Source organism: Lepidothrix coronata, unplaced genomic scaffold (assembly GCF_001604755.1).
Source record: "Lepidothrix coronata isolate B3197 unplaced genomic scaffold, Lepidothrix_coronata-1.0 Scaffold1, whole genome shotgun sequence".
Taxonomy (NCBI): Eukaryota; Metazoa; Chordata; class Aves; order Passeriformes; family Pipridae; genus Lepidothrix; species Lepidothrix coronata.
The window spans coordinates 15,208,351-15,232,780 of NW_016690181.1; the positions used below are offsets into that span (position 1 = coordinate 15,208,351).

The 24,430-nt window shown below is 35.7% G+C and overlaps 1 protein-coding gene across 17 annotated transcripts in view; it reads left to right on the forward strand.

The window, feature by feature from the left end:
• Nucleotides 1-24,430, forward strand: part of SOX6 (SRY-box 6) — a 375,776-nt gene that overhangs the window by 311,369 nt on the left and 39,977 nt on the right. For all 17 annotated transcript variants that reach the window (XM_017809700.1, XM_017809785.1, XM_017809710.1 and 14 more), the window contains 2 exons: nucleotides 2,502-2,682; nucleotides 4,590-4,780. In XM_017809700.1, the coding sequence (XP_017665189.1) occupies nucleotides 2,502-2,682; nucleotides 4,590-4,780 (372 nt within the window). The remainder of the gene's footprint in view (nucleotides 1-2,501; nucleotides 2,683-4,589; nucleotides 4,781-24,430) is intronic.

The following is a 24,430-nucleotide window of genomic DNA, read 5'->3' on the forward strand; positions in this document are numbered from 1 at the left end:
CAGCAAAGTTGCCATAGTATAGTGATACCTAACACCAGTGATTTATGGTATTGAGAATATACTACTGACTACTTTAATGTGAAAAAGTAATTTTGTAAGTGAGTGAGCCAAATGGATCTACACCAAACCAAACCTTTACTATATGAGTAAAATTTTCCCTGGTTAAATTCAAGCACATATCTTCTTGAACCAAGGCCAATACCATTCCAGGTTCATGGCCAGCTGAGTCCTATTACAAAATTGACCACATGCAAATTCTTAGGGGTTTCCCTACATAATGTAACTTGAATGGACTGAAGTATACATTAATAAAAATGAAGCCTTTTTATTCTTATTTTTATTAAGCACACTGTTTCATTGAAAATATTAAAGATAAACTACAAGGGCTTTGTGTGAACAAATACAAATGGCTAATGAAGAAATTATTAGCACAAAAGCAGTATCTATATTCAGTCGTTGCAAATTGTTACCTTTGTTAGACATGGCAGTTTTGATGGGCATGCATTGCTTAACAAATCCTCTATATTTTCTCTGTTTTTAAACAGTTGTTTCTATAAACTACGTGCATTATTTATAGAACTAATGCAATACTTTTACAGAAGTCAGGTCTTTCAAAAAGCAATTATAGGTTTTTCTTAAGTCAGTGACCAGCTTTTCAGAAATGGGAATGCTGTCTATAGTACAAACCAACAGGTTCTGGCAGTGTTTAGAGGTTTTTCATGATCGTACTAATACTAGATGGAAAATTGTTTAAAAATTGAAAACTGTAGCATAGGTTTGTATGCAAACATGTTCATGGTACCTAGTCTGGCAACCTTTGTAGTCTGAATGGGGCTCTGAACTCTTGGAGAAATTTATTGAAGCCACTTTGCATCTGTGCAAGGACACAGCTCACATGTAAATGTAGCCACAAAACAAAAGAATGGATTATGCCCCTTGTACCTTTGAGTTTTTGCTCTCACTTGGCCTCCGAACAGGTGTGGACATTTGTGCACACTGCAAGGTCAGGAAGAATTAAAATGTTATGCGGTTTTATCTGAAAAGTTTAAAACTGGAGATAGGATGGCATTATCGATACCTGTTTGTTACATTTTCCCGTTTAATGTGTTGTGTATGACTGGATGTACTTTGCTAAATGACTGCTTGACACTAAGGAGAATGGAAAAGATGAGATAATGTGGTGCATTATTGTATTTTGACATAATTCTAAGTTTTGAAGCGATCAGTGCAGTGTTTTAAAATATGGACGATATTCTCTTATATCCAGCATAATTCTGCTCCGGGCATAATTTAAATGAGAGATCTGTCTTACTGGGCTCTTTGACTATGGGAAATCACTGTTTCACAGTTTGCCAAATGCTCTGCTGTCTTGCTTAAAGTATTAAGCAGAAGGAACAAGCTCAAAGAATGGGAAGAAGGTTGGATTGTGAATGTCTATACTGATCAAAGAAATCTATTGCTTGAATAAGTCTTGTTCCAAAAGTCAAGATATTTTTTAGATGGACCTATTCTCCTACAGCACAGAAGCAAGATATATGATAGAGAGAATTTCTTCCACAATTGCATATGAAAAGTATCAACAGATATAAAGGTGCTGATACTAGATTTACATACCCTTAGAAAATATTCCCTGTCTTTATGCAAATAAAACATACAAATACACTAAACATTGAATGCACCAGAAATGACTACAGAATACAGAAATAAAATGGAAGTATCAAATAAGAAGCAGAATAGCATTTATGTGGAAAATATTCTCGATTTTACATAAATCTGTCAAAAGACATGACATATTATAAAATATTGTAAAATATACAAAATTAAATAGTAGAAAATAACATATATTTTGAAATGCATATATATGCAGTAATTACCCTAGTAAGTAAAGGAATTTGAATTCAGTGAAATTCTTATCTTCTATTATATGAGGGAAGAGCATAGATTATTTTACTAAACAAAACATGCACACAGAATAAGATGCATGGAATGTATAAGTTAGCAGCAGCGCTAAATGTGGGCCAAAGAACTGTCAGGTTTTCCAAATGATTCTTTCATAGAAGTACTTCTGATTCCTTAGTTTCTAATACATTTAAAAATAAGCTACATAACTTATTTTTATAGTGCCAGGAACTTTTCAAATAGAACCATGCAAAAGCATTACTGAGCTGCTGGAAATTTTAAATAATTCTTTGTAAATGCCCTAGGTTAATTTAGATCTCTGAAAACACATTAGGAAATTAAGCTGTAATGTGAGCTAATTCAAATTTTAATTTGGCAAAAAGAATGATCCAGCCACATAGTTAATGTAAATAAGAAGCATAACACAGAGAAATTAATGAGGTTTCCTTTCGTTGAATCTTAAAGGAGGCAGATAATTAGCTTCTTTTGTTATTATTGCTGGAGAATGTGGTATTGTCTTCGAGGTGTAAAGTAACTGCTGCTTGCAAAATGATGTGTTCATTTGTCTTTTCCTAATAATTATTCACATTAAACTCTTGCAGGATGAAGCAGCTCAGCCACTGAATCTTTCAGCCCGACCCAAAACAGCTGAACCTGTCAAATCCCCAACATCTCCAACACAGAATCTCTTCCCAGCTAGCAAAAGCAGTCCTGTGACAGTGACGAACAAGAGTGGCATCCCCAGCCCGCTCAGTGGATCTCTGGGAAGAGGATCCTCTTTAGGTAACTAATCTGTCCTGGGGAAAGGAGAAAGTAGGCAAGTTTTCTGCATGAAATCTCACCCTGAACACACTTTTGAATTAAGTAGATACTTGGGCCTACATTTCTGTTTAAAATGGAAATAAAAATAAATTACAGTAACGATTTTCAAAGAACACTTAAATGTCAAGGTTTTGCAAGGGTGTGTAAAATGAAGCGGCAGTGATAGTCACCTACAAGAAATACAGCAAATAAATAAATAACATAAGAAATAAACATACATACAAATATATACATGTAGGTAAATAAATATGCATACACAAAACTTATAGAAGAGGTTTGTACGAACATCTTTCCTAAAGACATCTACTGGGTGTATCCAGGCAAAGTTAACTTTTGAATTTTGACCTCTGGAGTAAACAAAAAAACCCTATCTTTACATGCACATAGAGCCTCATTAGATACTATATTTTTTTTTTAAATGAAGACAGAAAGGCTTCAGTCCAGCCAGTATATATTATTATTTGATCATGTTTTTATTATTTGTTCACCCATCTGTCAAGAATTTGTTAATTTATGTGATTACAAGTAGGAATTTTTTTACCTGTGTTCAAGATTCTTTAGGCCTATTAAGTGCTGAAACAAAATTGGTCTGAAAACTATGTATGAAGACTACCTTAGCCAGTCAAGAAACAGAATCAAGAGCTACAAAATGTGGATGATCAGCCCTAAAGTTCAAATAGTACATTTTAACAGTGACTAAATACTTACTAAAGACCACTTATTCACAATCTGTAACTCAAGTGTACTTGTAAAATATATGGAAACACTTGTGAATAATGAACTGATACATTAAATACATATATTAAATATCTAAAAATTATGGGTTTTTTTCCATTCCCAAACACTTGGGAACATCGTGATCTCTGAAAGATACTTTCTGCAATTGGCTAGATATTCTAACTGTCAATTTATTTGCAACTATCGCTGCACTATCTAACATTAGAAAGTGGCATATCAGTTTGAAGTCACAGACCATTCCAGAGAAATTACTACCTAAGATGTAAATATGCCTAAGGTGTAAATATTTTTCATTTGCTTGTCAGACAGGTGCACTGGTCCCACACAAACTCTGATTGATCAAAATTTCCTAGCTAGAATATATATGCATGAATCTATCCACATGCAGTATAGAGAATACTTCATGTAGGAACAGGTAGATCACAGTTTCATCACAGCAACAAAAAACAGTCAGAAAATAATGGCTGTCTTATGGTCTCAAATCAGAAACAGTTTCTGGGATACTCCATGCACGCATTTTAAGATGTAGCAGGAATGTTTGCATGAGTCTGATGCATGTTTAAAAGTTTCTTTCTGTTCAGAGTGATAGAAACAAGACTAGGTTTTCTCTACTGATTTAGAGCTTTATATTCATGTTACGGCAATGACTAACTTTGTCCCCAGAAAGTAACTGAGTGCCCTTTCTGAAATGGAAAGCTAAATGTCTGGACTGATGGTTCTCTCCAGAAAGAAATTCTAAGAATTGACATAGACTTTCATGGCCAACTAAATGAGATTGCTTTCTCCTTTGTTCATTTTATATTTAGTACCTCAGAGGCTTCCAGTTTAAGGTTCATAACACTGTTGTCTTAAACTCAGAACTTTGAACTTTGAGTCCATGAGTATGCTCAGATACCTCCATGTCAGTCTATACCGAGACTTCAGTGGTTATATTTCTAATGTCAAAAGAAGCGCACAGGCTTATCAATCACTTCCGTAGAGTAATTCAGATTTCAAACAGACAACAGTTGCCACTCCTCCTCCTTCTGCAGATGTTAGTTGTGTGCAGCTCTAAGAGTATGAGAGGTGAGTTCTTACCTCAGATTTCAATTTGGATAATTAGCTAAATAAAATGTGTTCTCTGTTTATAGATATCCTTTCCAGTCTTAATTCACCTGCCCTATTTGGGGACCAGGACACAGTAATGAAAGCCATTCAGGAGGCTCGAAAAATGAGAGAGCAAATCCAAAGGGAACAGCAGCAGCAACAACAGCCTCATGGTGTTGATGGAAAATTGCCCTCCATGAATAACATGGGTCTAAACAACTGCAGGAATGAAAAGGTAATGTCTCCCATTTCCCCACTGTCTGTCACTCACTCTTCTCTTCCCTGTAAATGGCTTCTTATATTTTTATATGAAATTTCTTGTTAGAGCTTTTAGCCATCTCTGATTTCATGTTAAATACACCTTGTCACTTCACAGTGCTGTGCTACAAACTTCTCTTCATTTACCTGACAGCATTCAAAACCACAGTCCTGTGCACTCATATGATTAAGCTGTAAGCATGCATATAGCAACATGGGGAGTAAATTGGTTGGAGATACCATTGTTCACGGTCAGTAGATTTTGAATTGTGCATTTTAGAATGATTCAATTGATAAATAAGGCGAAAAGGCCAGTTATGTACTAGCATGATTATTACAGTGCTATTTTATGTATCGGAGTGTGCTTGAATCTATGATTCAGATGCAACAAAGGATTTAGGCTCAAAACAGTACATTTGGCTCTCAGTTGTAATGGAAAATTAGAGATCAAAATTCTTTATTGAATCTTGGCTGTAGTTTCCACTGAAATGAAATAGCACACTACAATAAAAGGGCAAATTAGAGAAAGTGTTGAGAGAATGGGACCAGCGTTGGACTGAGCAGGACGAGATTTGGTCTACAAAGTAGCAAGCTGAGATCATATCTGAAAGGTGAGGAACAGTTTCTATCAGACCTGCTTTAAGGATGACTCAGAGAAGAAAGAAGACTCTTGGAAACTTCTTTGTACCTGCGTTGTCCTGTTCTGTGGCCTTTCCGAGGTCTTCAAGCTCTGCTCCATCAGCAGGTCTCTGTATGTATCCTGGAGCAAGTGAACACTGAATTGGGTAATGGCTGGGCTATAAGGCAGCCCTTTGGATGAAGAATGCTTCTCTGTTAGCTTCTCTAGAGGTGGCTTATGCTGCAACAAATATAGCACACAAGTTATTTTTCACCATTGACCCAAAATCAGTTACAGGCCACAATACTTATTCCAGTTAACTAGAAAGGGAAAAACATATCCCAGTAATCACTAAGGCATTGGCAAATAGGAACAGTTATGATGCAATTTAGTAGTGAATGGAAAGTAGTGAAAGTTAGCCTGTTAAACAACCAGTGTTTCAGACTATTTGCTAAAAAAATAAAAAACAACATGTAGTTTCAATGCCTATAAAAATTCTCTTATGTGTATATATATATATATATATATAGTAGATGGTAGGTTCTTTGTTTCTTGGGTAAGGGAGGGAACATTATATATTATAGTCCAAAGACTAACAGGAGTTTTTAGTCCAGTTTGAGTATAAGACTCGTCAGAGTTTAAGTTAACTATAACTTAAACCATGAATTCGATGATACTTTGATCTTTTCTCAACACATAAGGGAATTCTTGGGGAGTAAGTGGGTTGTAACAAGGCATGGAAAGGCAAAGAAATGTCACAAACAGACCCATTAAAGATTGACAAACACCTTTTAATCTACACTTTATATTTTTGCTTGATAATTTTTTACAGCACTCAAAACAAGAGAAAGGCTTAGTGTCCATTAGAAAGATTTGTTAGATTGTTGTCACACAGGATAAACAACACTTTTCCAGGTCAAATTCAGAGTCTAGTACCATTTCTGCTAGTATTAGTTTAAATGTCATAACTAGAAAACTCATTTAATACAGGGTGATAATACAAAAAAAATATAGAAATTAATAACTGATGAAGCAGGCCATATTCAGACAACAGTCTAATTGTAAAGTCAGTGTTTGTCTTAACTAATCAAGAGGCAGGATACTAAAGCCCAAGTTATAAAAATAAAATAAATGTCACACATATCAGCATTAAGAGTTTATAAAATTATGCTTATTTTAAAATACATTTTATGAGTTTCAGTGGCTTGACATTTAAAAATATCTAATATGCTATAAGGGCTATTAAAAGAATTCTTAACATTTGATTTGACTTTGAAAAATAACTATAAAAATGGCATCCACTTACTTATTGAGTCTGTTCCTTGAGTATTTATACTATCATGTTTATGTCTTGTATTTGACATAACAAGTTTCTATTTAATCTTTCACCTTTTAAAGTAGAATCAAAAAATATTTCAGTGAATAATCTGAAATTTCTGTTTTGTGCTGGTTACTAGCAAAACACAGATTGATGTACGGCTTCCGGGTTGAGGTTGTACATCAAGCAGACTGAGGAAAAAATTTTTTTTACTTGAAAATATGGCAGAGTGAACTGGAACTCTTTAACAGATACAAACAACATCATTCTCAAATGCCATTTAATAGGAGACTTTTCATGCTGCCACTTGCAACTTTTAAAACCTAAGAATAAAACAGCATCAAGAAAATTTGTTGTTAAGTCTCTAAGTGACCTTATATAATCCTACTGGGTTTATTTATTGTAGCAGGTACTATAGAATCATTAAGGCAGGAAGAAGGTGGTGTGTTTATCTGTTATCTTTTCTCCATAGATGCAAGAGGTTGGGTTTACAAAAGAATAGGATATAAATTAGTAATTTTAAATAATGATATATCCCCACTCTCATCCTAAAGAAAATAAAAGTATTAATTCAGTCATGAATACTAAGGTAATGCATTTGTATTTTATAGAAAGTATAAAACACATTAAAACCAGAGGCATCATTTGCACAAACAGAATTCTAGAATACTCTTTCTTCCGTCTTCACCCTCTGCCTTTCAATTTTTACACTATGAAATGTTACTTTTACTCTAAAAATGATGGGCAGGATGGTCAAAATGGAGGTGGGGGAGGAGGAATGCTGGATCACTTCAATTAGAAAAACATAATTTTGAAATAATTGTATGCAAGAAGGCTGTGTACAGTTTCTGTCACAATCCCAGTGAAGCTTTGATAGCATAGTTGCAGTTTTGGATTGGTTTCTTTTGAAGAATCAGAACCCCATGTTTTCAGGACCAAATTTTCAGAAATTGGCTTCAGGTAATTAGACTTGTAGAAATGAGGAGCTGGAAGCTGGCACCAGAAAAAGATGACAAATTAATTGCCTGCAGCTGGTTTAAAAAAAAGCTATTGAGTTCTGGTCAGTTACTGGTCTTCGAGTTCAGATAGTTGGTAATAGTTTGTTGTGCAAATGATTGCGCTCACAAAATTATGTACATAACTTCAAAGCCTGGGCTTAGGCCTTTTTGAAAATGTGTCATTTAAATCTCAGAAAGCTTTGTATTTGGTTACAGACACAGAATTGAAAATTGCCTCTGTTCATATTCTGCTGTTCAAAAAAAAAAAATCCTCTACAAAGCTTTAAAAGTGCTCACAGAGATTCACTCATCAGAAAGACCAAAACAAAAACATGAAGCACTCTGGCACAGCCCAACTTTGTCATTTGCTGAAACATTAAGGTTAGTTCTACACTTTTGAGATGATACCATTCAGAGGAGTTATTTCAGCTTGTGTGCTGTTGTGAGTTTGGGTAGGCAGGTAAACACCATGCAGCTGCTCACTCACTCCCCTCCAGTGCGATGGGGAAGAGAATTAGAAGGGTAAAAGTGAAAAAATTTGTGGATCGATTAGTATAGTTTATAAGTATAGCAAAAGCTGTGCGCATAAGCAAAGCAAAACAAAGGATTAATTGACTACTTCCCATTGCCAGGCAGATGTTTAGCCATTTCCAGGAAAGCAGGCCTTCAGCACATGTGATTTACATGGGAAGGCAAATGCCAAAACTCCAAATGTTTCTCCTTCCTCCTCCTTCTTCCTCCAGATTTTATTGCTGATAATGCTTTCATATGGTGTAGAATATCCCTTTGGTCAGTTGGAGTTAGCTGGTTTGGCTGTATAGCCTCTCAATGCTTTGTGCATTCCCAGCCTAACCCTGGCAGATTAGCATCAAAACCAAAAAAGGTCTTGCTGTAGAAGCACAGTTCAGCAATAGCTAAAATGTCCCATGGGTTATCAGCTGTTGGTCACAAATCCAAAACTCAGCACCACTAATGAATTAAATTTGACTCTATCTGAGCCTCAACCAGTACAGTGCACATGAAACAAAAACCATCACTATAACAGAGTTGACTTTTTCTCCTCCACCTGAGGTGGAATAGAGCACTCAGGTGTGGCCTGACTGAAGAAAGGAAAGAGGTAATGGTGTCAGCTGTTTCACAGAGTAAACAGAAACATTGGAGAAGGAGAGAGAATTAGGAAAACGAAGAAAATAGGCTCTACAGAGCCTTTGGCATGTGATAGAAACCAAAGTAAAATTATACTAAAATCACTTCTATTTAGAGGATATGACTATTTTCCAGTCAAGCCATGTTTACCTTCAACAAAAAAGAGTACTTAAGCAAAATTTGCATAGCTAGAGCTACTTGTATTTATTTTAGTATTTCAAACTACCATGATTGCTTAGAAGATTAGTGTTGACTTAATGAACCTGAAAATGGTATATAATTTATAATATAACTGACGATTTTTTAAAAAAAATTCCTAATCTTTTTGTATATAAAGCATAAAAGCACTGACAAAGATACTTCTGACAAAGATACTTTTGACAAAGATGCTTAATAATCACAACATATTTGCTAGACCCAAGGATGCATCCCCACCTCTCCATTTACTTACCATGAAGCATATTCAAGACTGAGAGGAAGCAGAATTTAATATAACATTTGTATGTTTACATTCCATTCTCATTCTTTTGTAGATTTTCAGACAACTGTGTATTTGCGGTAGGAAAGCAGAACTAGACCCCAAAATAAATGACATGAGTCATTGCCTACTTCCTGGGAATCATGGTACTTTAGCACCTCTTCTAATGAGCCTTTTATTCCTTTCTTATTTCTAAATCAAAATTTTACAAGTTGAATCCACGTAATTTATCCTGATATAGACCACAGTTTGTATGCAAAATGTGTACATTCTTAAAAATGGGTAGTATTTACCCTTGGGGATGTTACAGTCTATTGATCAAATCCATTTTTAGGCACTTGGATTTGACTTGATAAGGCATAACGACCCCTTTGGAGGTGTTATGATCTGCTGTATTTAGGGACTGTTAAATATGTGGATTATTGAGACAGTAAAGTGTAACAACTCCTCTGGAGCTGTTCCACTTCATCATGTATATGAAGCTACTGCACGTATGTACAAACTTCGCCTGATAAAAACACTTCAGGAAGCCTTTGTAGGAAAAGTCACTAGTCATGCATAATCTCCTTCAGCTGCCTACAGCTCTGCAATGGCTCCAGCATTGTAGTGCTTTTCTCTAAAGGCAAGCAGTACTGGATTATGCTGCCACTAGTTGTTTTACCAGCTTTCTTCTCCCTATAGATTCAGAATTAGAGACAGAACAACTGCAGTGGCAGGAGTCACACTGTGTTTTCTGCATGTGCAGTGTATTTCTCAGAGAATCACAAAGAGAGTCACCTTGTTATAAGCATCCATTTTATTAGTCATTTCTCAACTCAGTTAAAAAAAAACCCAAACACATAGTTAAGAAAATACTTTTTCAGTGCATTCCGCATTCAATTATATTTTCTCCTTTCATTAGAACTAGTGCTGACCACCTTTACATTTAGAACAAAAATTAACTGGTCATAAGGGCCTTGTGGATTTTTTATAAATCTTTATGTATATTTGGTTTAGATTTGCAGGTAGTGATCTGCTCTTCTTAGTTTTTGTCTTCTAAGTAAAAGTTATATTTTCTTTTTTTCCCCTTTAGTTTCTTGTAGATGTAGTACATAAGAGGTCGATGTTTACATTTCAGTCTGCTGTGAGACATAACAGAAACTGTAAGCATTTTCAATTGGGTCCTTATTTCTATTGGTTAAATCTTAGTTTTACTCATAATTAAAGGGCGAATGCCTAATAATTAGGGGAAAAAATGGATAGCAATAACAACAGCAAATGACTAGATTTGCAAAGTTATTAATTTTATTATGGTATTGTCTCCAAAGCCATTGTAGCAAGTTCTGTTCTCACTGTAGCTTAAGAAAGATCCTGTCCCCCATAGCTTACACTTAGGTATAATGTAATTTAAGCATTTAGATTCTATAATAGGAAATCTGAAACTGTATAGAAAGGAAAAAAAAGAAAGACACTGATTTACTTAAGGAACTGTTAGTGTGGTCTCACTTTCTTGCAAGAATATAGGCAATTTATTCAACTCAGTGGGAGTGTATTCCATCTGTCTAATGAAGACTCTGATTTCTGCAAAGAGACACTGCAATTGGGAAACTGATTTTCCTGAGTACGTCATTCTGCTCAGTTGACAAACCTTTCCCCGGGGAGTTTCTGAGGTGCAGAAGGACACGCTGCATAGAGACAACCTCTTTACAGATCCATCATTTTATAACAGATAAATGACTGGTCTAAGTTAAGATGCCCTAGAATTGGGAAAAGTTTCAGATACAGATCCCAGCAGTCCTCATAATTCTTACAAAACAAATGTCCTTTATACTTCATACTTTACTGCTCTATTTAGTAATCTACTTGTGGCTGTACCAAATATATGTAAGCTACGATATTTTTTTTATATTGAGTGTTCAAAGTTAGCTTCCTAAAGCCATATACATACAGTATTTTATTCTGAAAAATATTCATTTAAAGAAAAAAGAGGAAAGATATTTTGTTCCAAAATTTTTTGGAACTGCAATAATTTTACAATTTCTTTTTTAGGCTTAGGGCTTATCCTAGCTACATGAAACATGTGTCTTAATTTTATATCAACTGTAATATTTCTTTAATAATTTTGAATGGAAAACAGTGACTCAAAATTTTTTTAAGTGGCTGCAATGCAGGAGCCTAAGTCCCACTGAACTAACTGAAAATTTTAGCCCAAGGCAGACAAGCAGATTTGTGGCTGCATACACAGTAACAGTCTATTTTCAGTGGAATTCAGCAGTTTTGTGTCCTTCTCTAGCACTTTTTATGATAATTTGGACAATTCAGAATTTCAGCTGATGTAATACTGCCCCCTTTTATTAGAACTGGAAAACATGCTGGACTTCAAACATTTAGTTTTGTAGCTGGAGAAATTGTTTATTCATGCTGTTGCTTCCAGCATTTGAAATTTCATGCCAAGATAAGGTAAAGCATGACATCCATATACATTTATAACAATAAATGGGAAGAAAAATACTAACGATTTCAAGCAACATTTTTTCAGGGTGTACTGTCTATGCTATGACTGGACTTCCTAGGCAGCATATCCCTGCAGGGAATTCCCTGCTATTTTTTCAAGAAGCTCAAGGTGTTGATGATTTTGGCTTTTGTATGAATTTCATTGTCATATGTGCTTGCATTGATTTTCTAAATCAGTGTATTCAGATGATAACAGTAGGGCATAGGGAGCATTATCTTTTTTTTTGTTTTGTTTTTCTGTTGTGAGGTCTTATTAGGAATCAGATGCACCTGTGAATAGCTAAATGATTTTAATATCTCTGAGACTCAGATAAGAATTTATGCTTTACAATTAGAACTTTAAATGTAATTTGAAGTTAAGTTCAAAGCAGAGCATCTTGGAAAAAACATAAATCCCCGTGTCTCCAACCATATCTTTTGAAGAGAAATATTTCAGTTGTAAACAAAGAAGGGAAAAAACTTACCCGAATTTTTATATAACCCTGAGGCCTGTAAGGCTTTTGTAGATATCACACGAAATAAAAACATGTTTAGGAATTGTACCCATACTTAGAGAAATGTTTTATCTGATCTCTAAGTATTTAGTGAGAAAGGTGATGGAAGTTGTAACTGCACATACATAGAGGGGTCAAATACAGCCATAACATTGGTACTCATAAGAGTTATGGGAGGAAAATACCAGTGCTAACATTAGCCTCTGCAGAAGAACACAGCTCCATTATCAAGGCCAGGTTTATAATGGGAACCAGGTGCAGAAGGCTGTGGGTATGAAATCTTGTCAGATCTGTTCCTCCAACTCAAGAGATAGAAATATTAAAGCTGCTCATGAATCGTTAACTTTCTGTCTGTAAGTAACATATGATGCAGCCTATAACTGATCACACACTATGGCTCAAATACTGTTTACACCTAAATATTCGCACTGGTGCCTATCAATATATCTACTAATTTTTTTTCCCAGATTTACTTTGTATGCTATGTGTAGAAAGACATACAAATAATGTATTTGAAATTTGCGCATTAAAAATACATGTTCACTGAAACTGTGGAACTGACAGTGAAAAGACAAAAAGAAACAGTGCAAAATCTCTGGCATATGTAGGTCATCTAAATTTACAGATAAGTTAGCTCTGTCACCAGCTTGCTACGCATCCAGTTTACACCTATAGAAGAATTTTCTGTGCAGACCTTTGTTTTTAAGCATTTTGCTCAATTACCTTACTTTCTAAAATTGTCTTTATAAAATTGGTATTAAATGAATTTGTACATTTCAGTTCCAATGCAGTTAAATGCTTAGTCCCTCAAATTATGTGGAGGCTGATTAAAATCTAAATTATTTTTTTCTATTGATTAAATTATCAAAATCAATTGAGTGAAAAATATGCAACCTTTGCAAAGTATAAATCATGGAAACTTTATTGGACCATAAATTAAAAAAAAAGTTTGACCAGCCCAGTACTGATGTACACATGTAAGAAATTAAAAGAAAGTATATCTAGACATAAACAACCTATAAGAAACTTTACTATTTGAATAACTATATAACCATATATATGTAGGTGTATTTGTGTACACACACACACACACTGCATAGTGAAGAAACTTCCATATTAGGTGAACTTTTAAAGTTCTTCATGCCTTCAGTTCAATCACAAGAGCACTTGGCAACAAAATACTATTTTCGGGAATGAAATCAGCACAAACTTTTGTTATCAAGAGCTATTTTTGCATTCGAATATTGGCTACTAGAGGTTTTGCCACTACCTGTGCTTAACAGTATGCTTGCTGAACAGTTATGGTTCCTTATTTCTGTTGTCAGGGCTACTTGAACGGGTTGCTTAGCTGCAGGTTTTAGACCAAATTAATAATAATGTTAACGACATTGATGATGATAGTAATAATGGGGATTTGTCTGCTTTCTTCTATTGCCTTTCCAGCTCAGGAAAAAAATGTCAAATGCTCTGCTTTTCACTCGCATGAGGTATTTCCTGTGAAAAGGATATAAACTTTGCCCCATTATGGTCTTCTTCCTTAAATTTTGGAGCAACAGAAAATCCCAAAAGAACAGAATTAGATTAAAATGTGTCTTAAGCAAGAATGTTGAAAAATTTGTGCAAACCGACAAGGATTTTTTTTTCCCAAAGCATGTGTTTCTGCCATAAAGGATAGTGTCTTTTGATGACTGTAACAGCATAATGGTCTTATCTTATGTACAATACATTTCCCAAGCTACTCAAGAGAATTTACAGATATATACTGAAATATATTCAATTTTTTTATTATGCTTCTCTACAAAACAATAAAGATAGGTTGAAAATTATTGTTCAAACTAGGACAGGAATATATTCATTGATTTAAATTGTGGGTCAGAATGGCAGCTGCACAATCCTATCATATCACTCCCTCAATTGTCCTAAACTACAGAATACATTTGCATATTATTTCACACTTAGATACAAGCAGAGACATCCACAAAAGTTACTGCCATTTTTTTTCCAAGATCTGTGTATTCCTCTAAGCAAATTTGCAACACCAAATGCACTGCCAATATAACTCTCTACTGCAGTAGATAAAGTATAGCAAGGATAAATTGGGATTGCTTTCTCTGATACTTCATTACTTTCTAAAATTAAAAATGTCTCCCATTTCTCAAGTGTCATTAGGCTGCATCAAAAGATATGATAAATTCAAATACACTCCTTGTTGTTGAAGGATATTTACTTATTTGCCTGTTTGTGGGATTATACACTACTTTGTTCCAGTTTAACTGTTTTGCTTCAAACAAAAGAATAAGCATGCTAACAGGTAAAATTATCTTCTTTTATCTCATGAAAATACTTGAGCCAATAATGCAAAACAGTATTTGCAAATGTTTGTTTTAAATATGATTAATGGAGTTTGATCATGCTTATTCCTTCCTTTGTTTTCTTTTCACAAATATTCATGCAAACAAGTTTTTATTTCTATGGGTGTATTTACATATGAACATGGACATTTGCGCACAATTAGGCATTTCCAATTTACGCCCAAATTGCTCACCCTCTTTTAATAAGAAATAGAGGTTTTAATGCAGCACCCACTGACCAAGTGAGGAATGCAGTATGAGGGAGATCTTCCAGCCCCTGATAAAGTGTCAGTGCTAATTATAGATCTTTACAGCAGCTCCCTGAACTCTGCAGCAATTTAATCTAGGGGTGCTGAAGTCCTTGCTGCACTATCCCTTACCACTGCCATCTTTTTCCTACTGGTGGTATGCCAGAGGCAGATTCGTTGGTTTTTCTGTGGTGTTGAAGCTTTAGGATTCAGGAGCTGAAAGATTGAAGTAAAGGCTTTTCATTACCTGGGAGGTGTTTGAGCTGAAAGAATTCCCAGTTGCTTTTTTTTTTTTTTTTTTTCAGGTAATTTAAGGCAGTGTTGCAATCCTTGTCATTGAGTAAGGCATCAAAACCAACACCATTTGTCTTAGGTGATCAACTGGAGCATAAATCACAAGCATTTCAGTGCATAGTTCTTGCATTGCTTTAAAAAGTTGGATTGTTAGAACACTGGCACTCATACATGTATAGAAATTGCTGATCCTCCAGGGGTAGTTTGAAAAGATAAGAAATACTCTATTTTTTGCATAAATTGTTCACTGCACATAGCTTGTCTATCTGTAGTCACATAACACTAACTCTGTAAACAGGTCTATCTCAACTGGAAATGTAACAGGGTAATAAATGATACTCAACATCAGATTACTCATACTAAAATCTTGTTCAAGTCATAGTAAGCTGTTATAAGACTACTTAAAACCTAAAGTATGCCTAACCCACAAGCTGAAATTGCCCAGCTAACATCCTGAAAATCTACAGACAACATTAATTTTCCAGTATTTCACTTTTATGCTTGTGGCCTCTAACATGTTGCAAATGCCTCTATAAGAAAGGCTGGAAAAACATATCAAATTTCTGTTCTATTCCACTTGCTGACATTCATTAACTGAGGGAGCACACTGAGACAAGGTTTTGGAAAGATCTCCTCTCTACCTCCACCCGTTCCAAAGCATTTTATTAAACAGCCAGTAAGAGAAGTGGACACTTGTGGTTTAATGTCAGACCCGTGTTGATCAGTAGCTGGGTGCATGATTTCACTGTTATCTTGCCAAGGGCTTCTTGAGAAAGCAGGCAACGGATACATTCTTATCTCCCTGGCATTTTCCATACATCCTTGAGTTCAATCATGAAGTAACAATTTCATTATCTGCTTCCTATTCAGAAGAACTGTCTTTTCATACACATAGAGATTCTTGCTTACTGCATCCCACTTTTACATGCTTGTTCCCTTTCATTTCTAAAGCATAAGAACACTCTTTGCTGTATTTTGGATGCCAGTACATTTGTATTGCATTCTGTTTAGAAGGCATCACTGGGAGGATGTGCATTAGAGCTGTACACAAAGTGAGTCACTGACACATCATGTACTGTAAAAATTCTTGGTCTGTCAAAGGTTCTGCAGTTTGCCAACATGTATTCAGCTGCCAGCTCCCTGCCAGAATTCTGTTCCTTGCCTGATGGTACTCAAGCTCTTTGAATACTCATGAATAAGACTAGATTGTATGGCTGTGCTCTTCCTCCCAAGGGATTCCCCTTTATCAAGGGATTACCTGCATTACCTTTGCATAACTCCCTTGTTTTATTCTTCAGTGTCACACTACAGATCACACTATATCATCATAAATATCTCATTGATGTCAGCCCTTAGTTTCCATTCAGAAATAACCAAAATCTTAGAAATACAAGGAAGATGTTTTCCTGTAAGTTTGCTCTCCACCTCTTTCATGCAAGGTTTATTTTTCCTCTTTCATTGCAAGGAACAGGCTGAATTAGAATATTCACAGTTGTAGACTGATGCTATATAGACCAGGATGCCTATCAGTCTTCTGCACTAACCAGCATGCTCTGCTATGCCAGGTTTCCATTACATTCAGTCCAAAAGCCATCCATAGTTTATCAGTATGTACTCACTAGCATGGACAGGCAAAAGTAATGAATTGCAGTATGAGAAATTTGTATTGCATATATGAGTTATCCTACAAGGGAAGGTGATGAAGTGTACTACTTGCTTGGTTTATCAAGTGATTTCCCTTTATCTCCATCCATGCCAAGTTACTGTAGCTACCACATGTGTTATAAGAACATAAAGAACCAGTTAAAAGTGGAAAAAAGCACCCAATTTCCTCTTTGTGACCTCATTTAAGTTTTTTTAATGTGAAGCTTTTGTTATTTTAAGGATGCATTTCAGCAGATGTGTCTCTCTGAATCAGGACCTGCATTACTTAATCATCCTTCAACTGTTCTGAGTCCCCACTGCTGCAGTATTAGAAATGCTCCTAATGTGGTGCAGACTATGGTTTAGGTAGTGGAAGTCTCTATCATTCTCTTATCACAAGAGAGAGGGAGAAATTTTCTTGCAATTTGGCAATGGTCTGCTAGTTCAAGTGTCCTTTCCTTTCTTCCCTGCTGCTTAACCTCACCCTGCTTTTGCTGGAGTTCTTGTAGAGCCTCGTGAAAACAACATCCCCATTGCTGTGTGTCCACATTAAAATGTGTGTCACATCTTAATTAATGAATAGAATAGCACCCAATTTCCATGTTAGAATTTCCACTAACTTCTTACACTGTGAAGTGATAGTATTATTTCACCTATTTTTGTTATTTCGTAGATATGTTTTCTTGCTGTATTCTTGTTGCTAAATCTGCATTGCATTTGAGTTCACAACTAAGCTAAACACTGATCACTTTCCATAAGCAAAATACACAATTTATCTCATGTTTCATTGCTCGGAGGAGCAAAGGAATAGAGATAAAATTGAGAACTGCATTGTGAGTCAATCAGTCACATATTTTTCTTTAATAATTCTATTTTGTAACTGATGACAGAACTCATTTAGGATCAGACCGTTTTAGGCCATGGTTTGATACAAACCGAGGCAGTTATAGTTCCTGAGATGAAGATCTTTAATAGATTTGAAAGGCAAGAGTTATCTCGGTTCAACATGCTGCCTCTCCAGTGCAAAGAGGTTCTCAGCAACTTTGGCTGCACCTCACTGACTGCTCAAAGATGTAACTATTTGAGCAATTCTGCTGTAAAAGCTGCAAAACATGGCTTTGAAAACAAAAAGTCTCCCTCCTCTTTTATTAAACTGAAAAATTTCACTGAGTTTTATGCATCACCCCATAAATAGCTGAATCAGAAGAGTTAAAATACTCTTCTGTGTTGGGGACCAGTAGGTTGGAGGATGAGGGATGGATGCAGAACTTCACTGCTGCATACAATGTCCATGAAAATGCACTTTAAATGTAACACAGAGTAGGAAATGAGAGTAAGGGAGAGCATCTCAACAGAGCAGAGGATGTGAAGATCCTATAGTTTAAATGGTGGATTTACAACCAGATAGCTCCAGAGTATATAGCTTTTTCCTTCCTTTTGGCATCATCCCTTTCAGTTCTCCCAATATATAATCATTTGAAATTCCTCTTATGTCTCTGTTTCTAAACCCTAAGAAGCAGCAAACCTGAGCCTTGCTGTTTGCATTCTTCTGATATCAAAGACTCCTATCCCACTGGGGCCCTTAGCCATAGGAGAGGTTTGAGGGAGGAGGAAGAGATGTTTTTCCTTCTCAGCTGCTGCACCAGGTTGGAGGGTGGGAAGGGGAGAGGGAGCAGACATAGTTTTTAATATTCAAAATGGAGGCTGGGATGTGGCTGATGCCTGAGCCTGAAGTACTGCTGCTTATCACTCTTTTTCTTAGCTGATGTGGCAGTGGGGTTGGAGCTGGGTAGAGGCTGGTACCTGATGATGAAGAGTGCCCGTCCTCTCAGGGAGTCAGGGAGCCTTGCTCAGCCTGGTTTTGCAGAAGCCCACACCCTAGAGATAACTTGTACTATAGAGAGAGCAGTAAAATGATATTTTTCTTTATGTTTAAAATCTGTGTTGCAGATTTTCAGGAAGTATTTATTTATTCTTCAAATTAGCTGAGCAGGAGAATTAGCTAAACAGAGACGGATTTAGAGATCAGCACAATGCAGCAAGATTTAAAAACCCTTTCCACCTGAATTAATGAATTTCAGTCTGCTTTTCATAAACTAGTTTTTCAGAAGTCATCTGTGAAGCCTTGTATAAAGAATTTTTAAAGGTAACTTAATGGGATGGAGAAAAGGTTTAAAATTATCTACAGGGGCTGTTGCAGGAGATATTAAATATTGATTTATCTTGGAGTAAGAATCATACTAAAGAGTGAGGCTTGTAGTCAGATCAATTTATCTGGAATACAAACTATATGGCTGTATTTAGTACTATGTCAACATGAATCTTAAACAAGTAGATGTGAAAGGTTGGTCATTTAATCTAAATCAATTGACTTTCCATATCTTCAATTAAAAAAAAAATCTTAACCATTCAAACTGAACTGCTCCTAAATGTTTCAGGTGGTTTATCTTTAAAAATGCTTCATTTAGTCAGTCCTACTATATCATAACCCTCTTCTTGATGACCCTGTGCATCTTGTTGTTAATAGGAAAAAAAATGCACAGTCCAAGGCTTTTCCAGATCTTAAGTTTTTAATACTTCAGACTCTCTTGAAAACCCAATGTAAATCGTTCAAGTAATCTGGCAAATAAGACTGTAAGCAATTTTCTGCTACTTGCCACTGCTAGTGCACTGCCAAGCTTTTGGTCATAATATAAAAGTTGGCTCAGATTGTTCTTAACCAACTAAAACTGATTACATTCCCTTTTCAGGCATAAATAGATACCAGTATGCCAGCTAGTGGTCCTGGCTAAAATATTTTTCAGTGTGTATAACTGTACATAGGTCTCCAGTAGGAAATCCTTTATCCAAGTGTGACAGAGCAGGATGTCTCAGATAATTTAAGTGTTACATTTGCTTTTGTTTGTACTGTTTTCTTTAAACATATTCATTAGACAAGAGCAGAGCTTTTAATGTTCCATGACTGAAAAATCCATCAAACAGATTTATGGCAGAGGCAGTGTGGCATAACAGCCAGTGGACTGGCCTAATGTTCAGAAGTCCTGGGTTCAGTTCTCAGCTTAATCATTGACTTTCTGGGTAACCAGAAGATAATAATTTCCCCTCTCTGTGCCTGAAGATACTGTTACCAATCTCCTTTTAAAAATTATTTGGGTACTACTAATGTGCAGTGGTAGGTATTACAATTGTCTACATATATCATAGTAAAAAGCTTGAAAATACTGATTGCTTCCTCAGAACATTATTGTGCCCTTTCCTGTGAGACATAGCTAGAAAATATGATTACAGTTATGAAGTATACAAGTACACAAAGGTGTAAGGAAAGTACGAGACAGGAAATTCCCTTTTGCTCACAGATTGTCCTCAGAGCAGCAAAAAATCTTCCATTGAACGAGGTGCTTGAATGTTCCTTCAGTGAATCTCATGAACTTTTCCATATATCTCAACTAGAGTGGGTGAATGAGGATAGGGGATAAGAGAGGAAAAAGTGCATTTTAAGTGCAGACAGATGGGGTAGGACCCAGTTTTTGCTTATCCTGAAGATGAGGTCAAAAATAGTCTTAAGTGGGACATAAGTGGCTAATCTGTGGGTGAAACCACTACTTTTGAAATGCCCATTCAAGCTTGGTTGTTAAGGTATAAAACCGTTTTCTAAATTGTCATTGTTGTCTTGAACTGAAGAATACTTAATGGATATCTTCTGTGGGAAACTTGAAACAGATTTTTCTTCGTAGAAACAAAACAAGGTTTAAAAAATCATTTACTTTAAATGAAAAACCAGAGAGTGATTTTTTGCTAGAAGCATTAGCTATAGATGACTAGCAGTTTTCTCCTTGAATATTGCAGCAGAGAAACCACATGATTTTTTTCCACCCAAAAGTAGTCAGTTTGTGTTTAAGATGGTTTCAGGTGCAAGGGTTCCTGGATTCTGCATGGAAAGAAGTGCATAGCCTTCTGTTATCCATTTAAAGTACTCTCTCTCTTCTCTCTCTTGCATTATTTTGATTCATACTTCCTGCATGGAAGAGCTACTCCTGAGATCTCTCCCAGTTTCCAGGAAGTATATATTTCCCTGTATTTGCGTGTCAGATGTCTCAAATGGAACCTTTCTATTTTATCAGTAGCTTTTTTGTTGTTTGGTTTGGTGAATGAGCAACCTGATCTAGTGTAAGGTGTCCCTGCACATGGCAGTGGTGTTGAAACTAGATGTTCTTTAAACTCCCTTACAAGCCAAACCATTCTTTGATTCTATGCATTTATAGTGCTCATAAATCCTGTTTGGGCTGCTTTTTCCTTGAGAATAAACTTTAAAATCATAAATTATGAGAAACTTATTTCTGATTGTATTAGAAAGATAAGTAAGTAAATCTAGCAATTTCAGTGATGCAGTGCTACCCCTTTGTCTTCAGCCAGGACATTGTTAATGCAAGGTCTTGTCCACTTGCATGGATCCTTAAAGTACAGTCTTCTTGGCTTTGCACTGTTCTAATTCTAAACAAGAATAATTCTTCTTCATTCCAGAAGGCCTTCCACCTAGCCATTTCAAAAGGAAAAACAAATAATCATTAAGAAGGAAGAAGCATCTTCTTCAGCCTGGAAAGAACCTGTTTAATTTTGATTCTCGGATTCCATGTAAACACTTAAGAACTGCAGGCTTTGGTCCTGATTTTGTAAAGTGCATTAGTCCATTCTCAACATATTCCCCTGGAGTTATGTACTGACTATCCATGTCCTTGAGGCCTCTCCTAGACAGGAGTGAAAGTATTTGGCACCTTGCAAGATTAAGGCCTATACAAGGCTGCAAGAATTTGCAACTCACTGTTTTGTTTTCTTTGTTATTGCATTTTTTCCCCTGTTGCATGAAGATTAAAGACAGGAGGTAGTTGAGGGGTACATTTATATTATCACAGGCATTACGTACATCATACTTGATATTGTAATCATGCAAACAGTAATCTTGCCTTCCTGACATAAACAGTAAGCAGCACTTTTTCCTGAGGTTGAAGTAATCAGAGAAAAACATGGCAGTGATGGAGGTACAAGAGGCAAAACACTGCATAATGATGTTATTATCATTGTTCCATTGTCACCCATCCTTATACCTTAGTGATATGTTCCTTTTCTCTCTGAACATAACAAAAGAGGCCCGAGTATAAATAGAGCAATGTATAAGCAGCAATGATAAAACACAACCTTGAAAAAGTATACTTAAAATGCTAAAAAAAACCCCCTGAGCTTGATAAATACAGAAAAAGCCTACTTAATCTTTATATGCATGGTATGCAATTATATATTTACATCCAGCACAAGGCAAGGCATATACTTGAAAACAGTAGCATTTGGTGGGATTTTGTTAACTGCCTTGATTGCATTTCTAATTCTAAATATGAATATGAACATTTAAGCCCAAGTGTCTTTTGCATCACCAATTTAAACTACTTCAGGTGTCTCCCTGAACATGGGTTGGAACAGACATATCTAGAGGTTTCCATTGCTTATAGATGTAAACAAAAGGGGTAGGTACCCCCAGTGACTCATTCACAATATCTGGGTTAGATATCTGTACTTCCAGAGCCTGGGAAGATTTACCCTAATGGAGCTACTTGAATTTATATTTACAATATATAACACTATTCATATTCAAAGATCGCTGTAATAAAATGCACAAAACTCAGATTCGGATTTTTCCCAAAATTTAATTGTAAAAACAATGGCAAATACAGTATTTGAAATACTTGATTTTGAACATTTATAACTACTACCCACGTGTCAAGTAGAAAAAGTGTACTTACTGCTATTTGATAATTGATTATTACATCATGTAGTCCAAGTTTATCAAAGTTTTTCCAGGATTGTTTGATAGTGTCCCAAACTCTGACATGTGCCTATCATAGCGAACAGTTGAAATGATGGAATGAAGGTATTTATGAGAACATCATCTGTCTTTCTCTTCGCTTTTATAGATTTAAAATTAAATGTATATATGTGCCTGTTTACGTGTGCTTAAATACTGTACACATGCTGTTCACAAAAGAACATCAGATTTCTTCTTGATATGTTTGACCAGAGACATGTATGTATGTCTGTCTGTGGTTTTTTGGATTTTTTAAAGACCTTTCTTTTCCCTACTCTGTGTGGAGAGCAGCTGAATTTGCTTTGTGCTGTTGAGGTTTGCAGAACACCGCAAGGAAATTGGCGTTGGTGATTTCTTTTCTGCCTTTTTTTTCCATTCCAAAAAAAAAAAAGTTGTTGTGCTGAACCTAGAATAGTTTTGCTGGTTGTTACACTGCTGTGGCTTCTTGCTAAAACTGAGTTTTCAGCCTGTAATATATTACTAGGTGATTGAGAGAGAAGGAGGTTCACAGCTTTGAGGCAAGTAACCAGATCTCTCTTCTTCTGAATTCTGTTCTGATTGTAATGCATGACAATACTTTCACTGAAATTTAGTCTCAAGTGTAAAAGCCTGGGGGAACATGCAGATATACATACAGTATCATGGCATTGTCTAAATTTGGTAAAAGTATTTTTGTTCACTTTTATGACATTTAAATGGCTCTGCTTTTAGATAGAATTACTTGGTGAAAATGAGGTCATAACTGACAAGGTCCAACCACCTGCTAAATTAAACTGAGATATGTATATATATTATTATTCCTTTGTAGTATTTAGTCTACTAGGAAAAAACCCCTCTTTGTTTTGCCACGTCCTTACAGATTTACTCTTGTAGATAAAATGCTAAAAATTTGAATGAGCATTCTGAAGGTTCAAGAGTAACTATTGAATTGCTTCCATTAGTCACTTTATAGCACAGAAAAAAACAAACAGCAGTCCTGCTATTTCCTAGTAGAAGTGTATGTCAATTGTAATTTGTGTTTATTTTTGTCTGTCTCTCAAAAATGCACATGTATGTGTTTAATTAAAAGAAAGCATGGTGGGGTTTTTTTAATGGTTGCATTCGAATTCCTTCTAATTACAAGGTAAAGAGATTTGATCTGTACCATTTACCAGTTCTCCCTTAAATCTAGTGATGTTATAAAAGAAAATTAACTTCTCTCCCTAGAAGGCTCCCAGTTAATCATCTGTGGATGCTGGTCAGGAGGGAAGGGAACAGAGAGGAGGGAATTTCTCTTCAACTCAACAGTTGAACAGCTTACACTCTGGAACACGAGATTTGATTATCTTAGCATGTGTTACTACAAATGTTATTAACAGTCATAAAATTATCCAGCTCTTTTAAAAACAAGTGACAGACCAAGCTTTGGACTCTTTCTGACCTCTGGCGAATTCTACAGCCGTATTATACAGAGTGTAAAGTAGTAACTCCTTTTGTTTGCTTTTCATTTACCAGCTGTTAATTTAATTGATTGTCCCTTTGTTTTTCAAGGACTAATGACTTCTCATCAGTCTGAGATGGAACTTCACAGATCGTGTGTTTTTTTTTTTTTTTTAATCTTTACCTTTTAGTTGATGTGTAATTTTACTGCAGGCTGCTGTATGATTTTGCTGCTGAAACAAAGAGTTAGTCAGAAAGGTCTCAGATACTG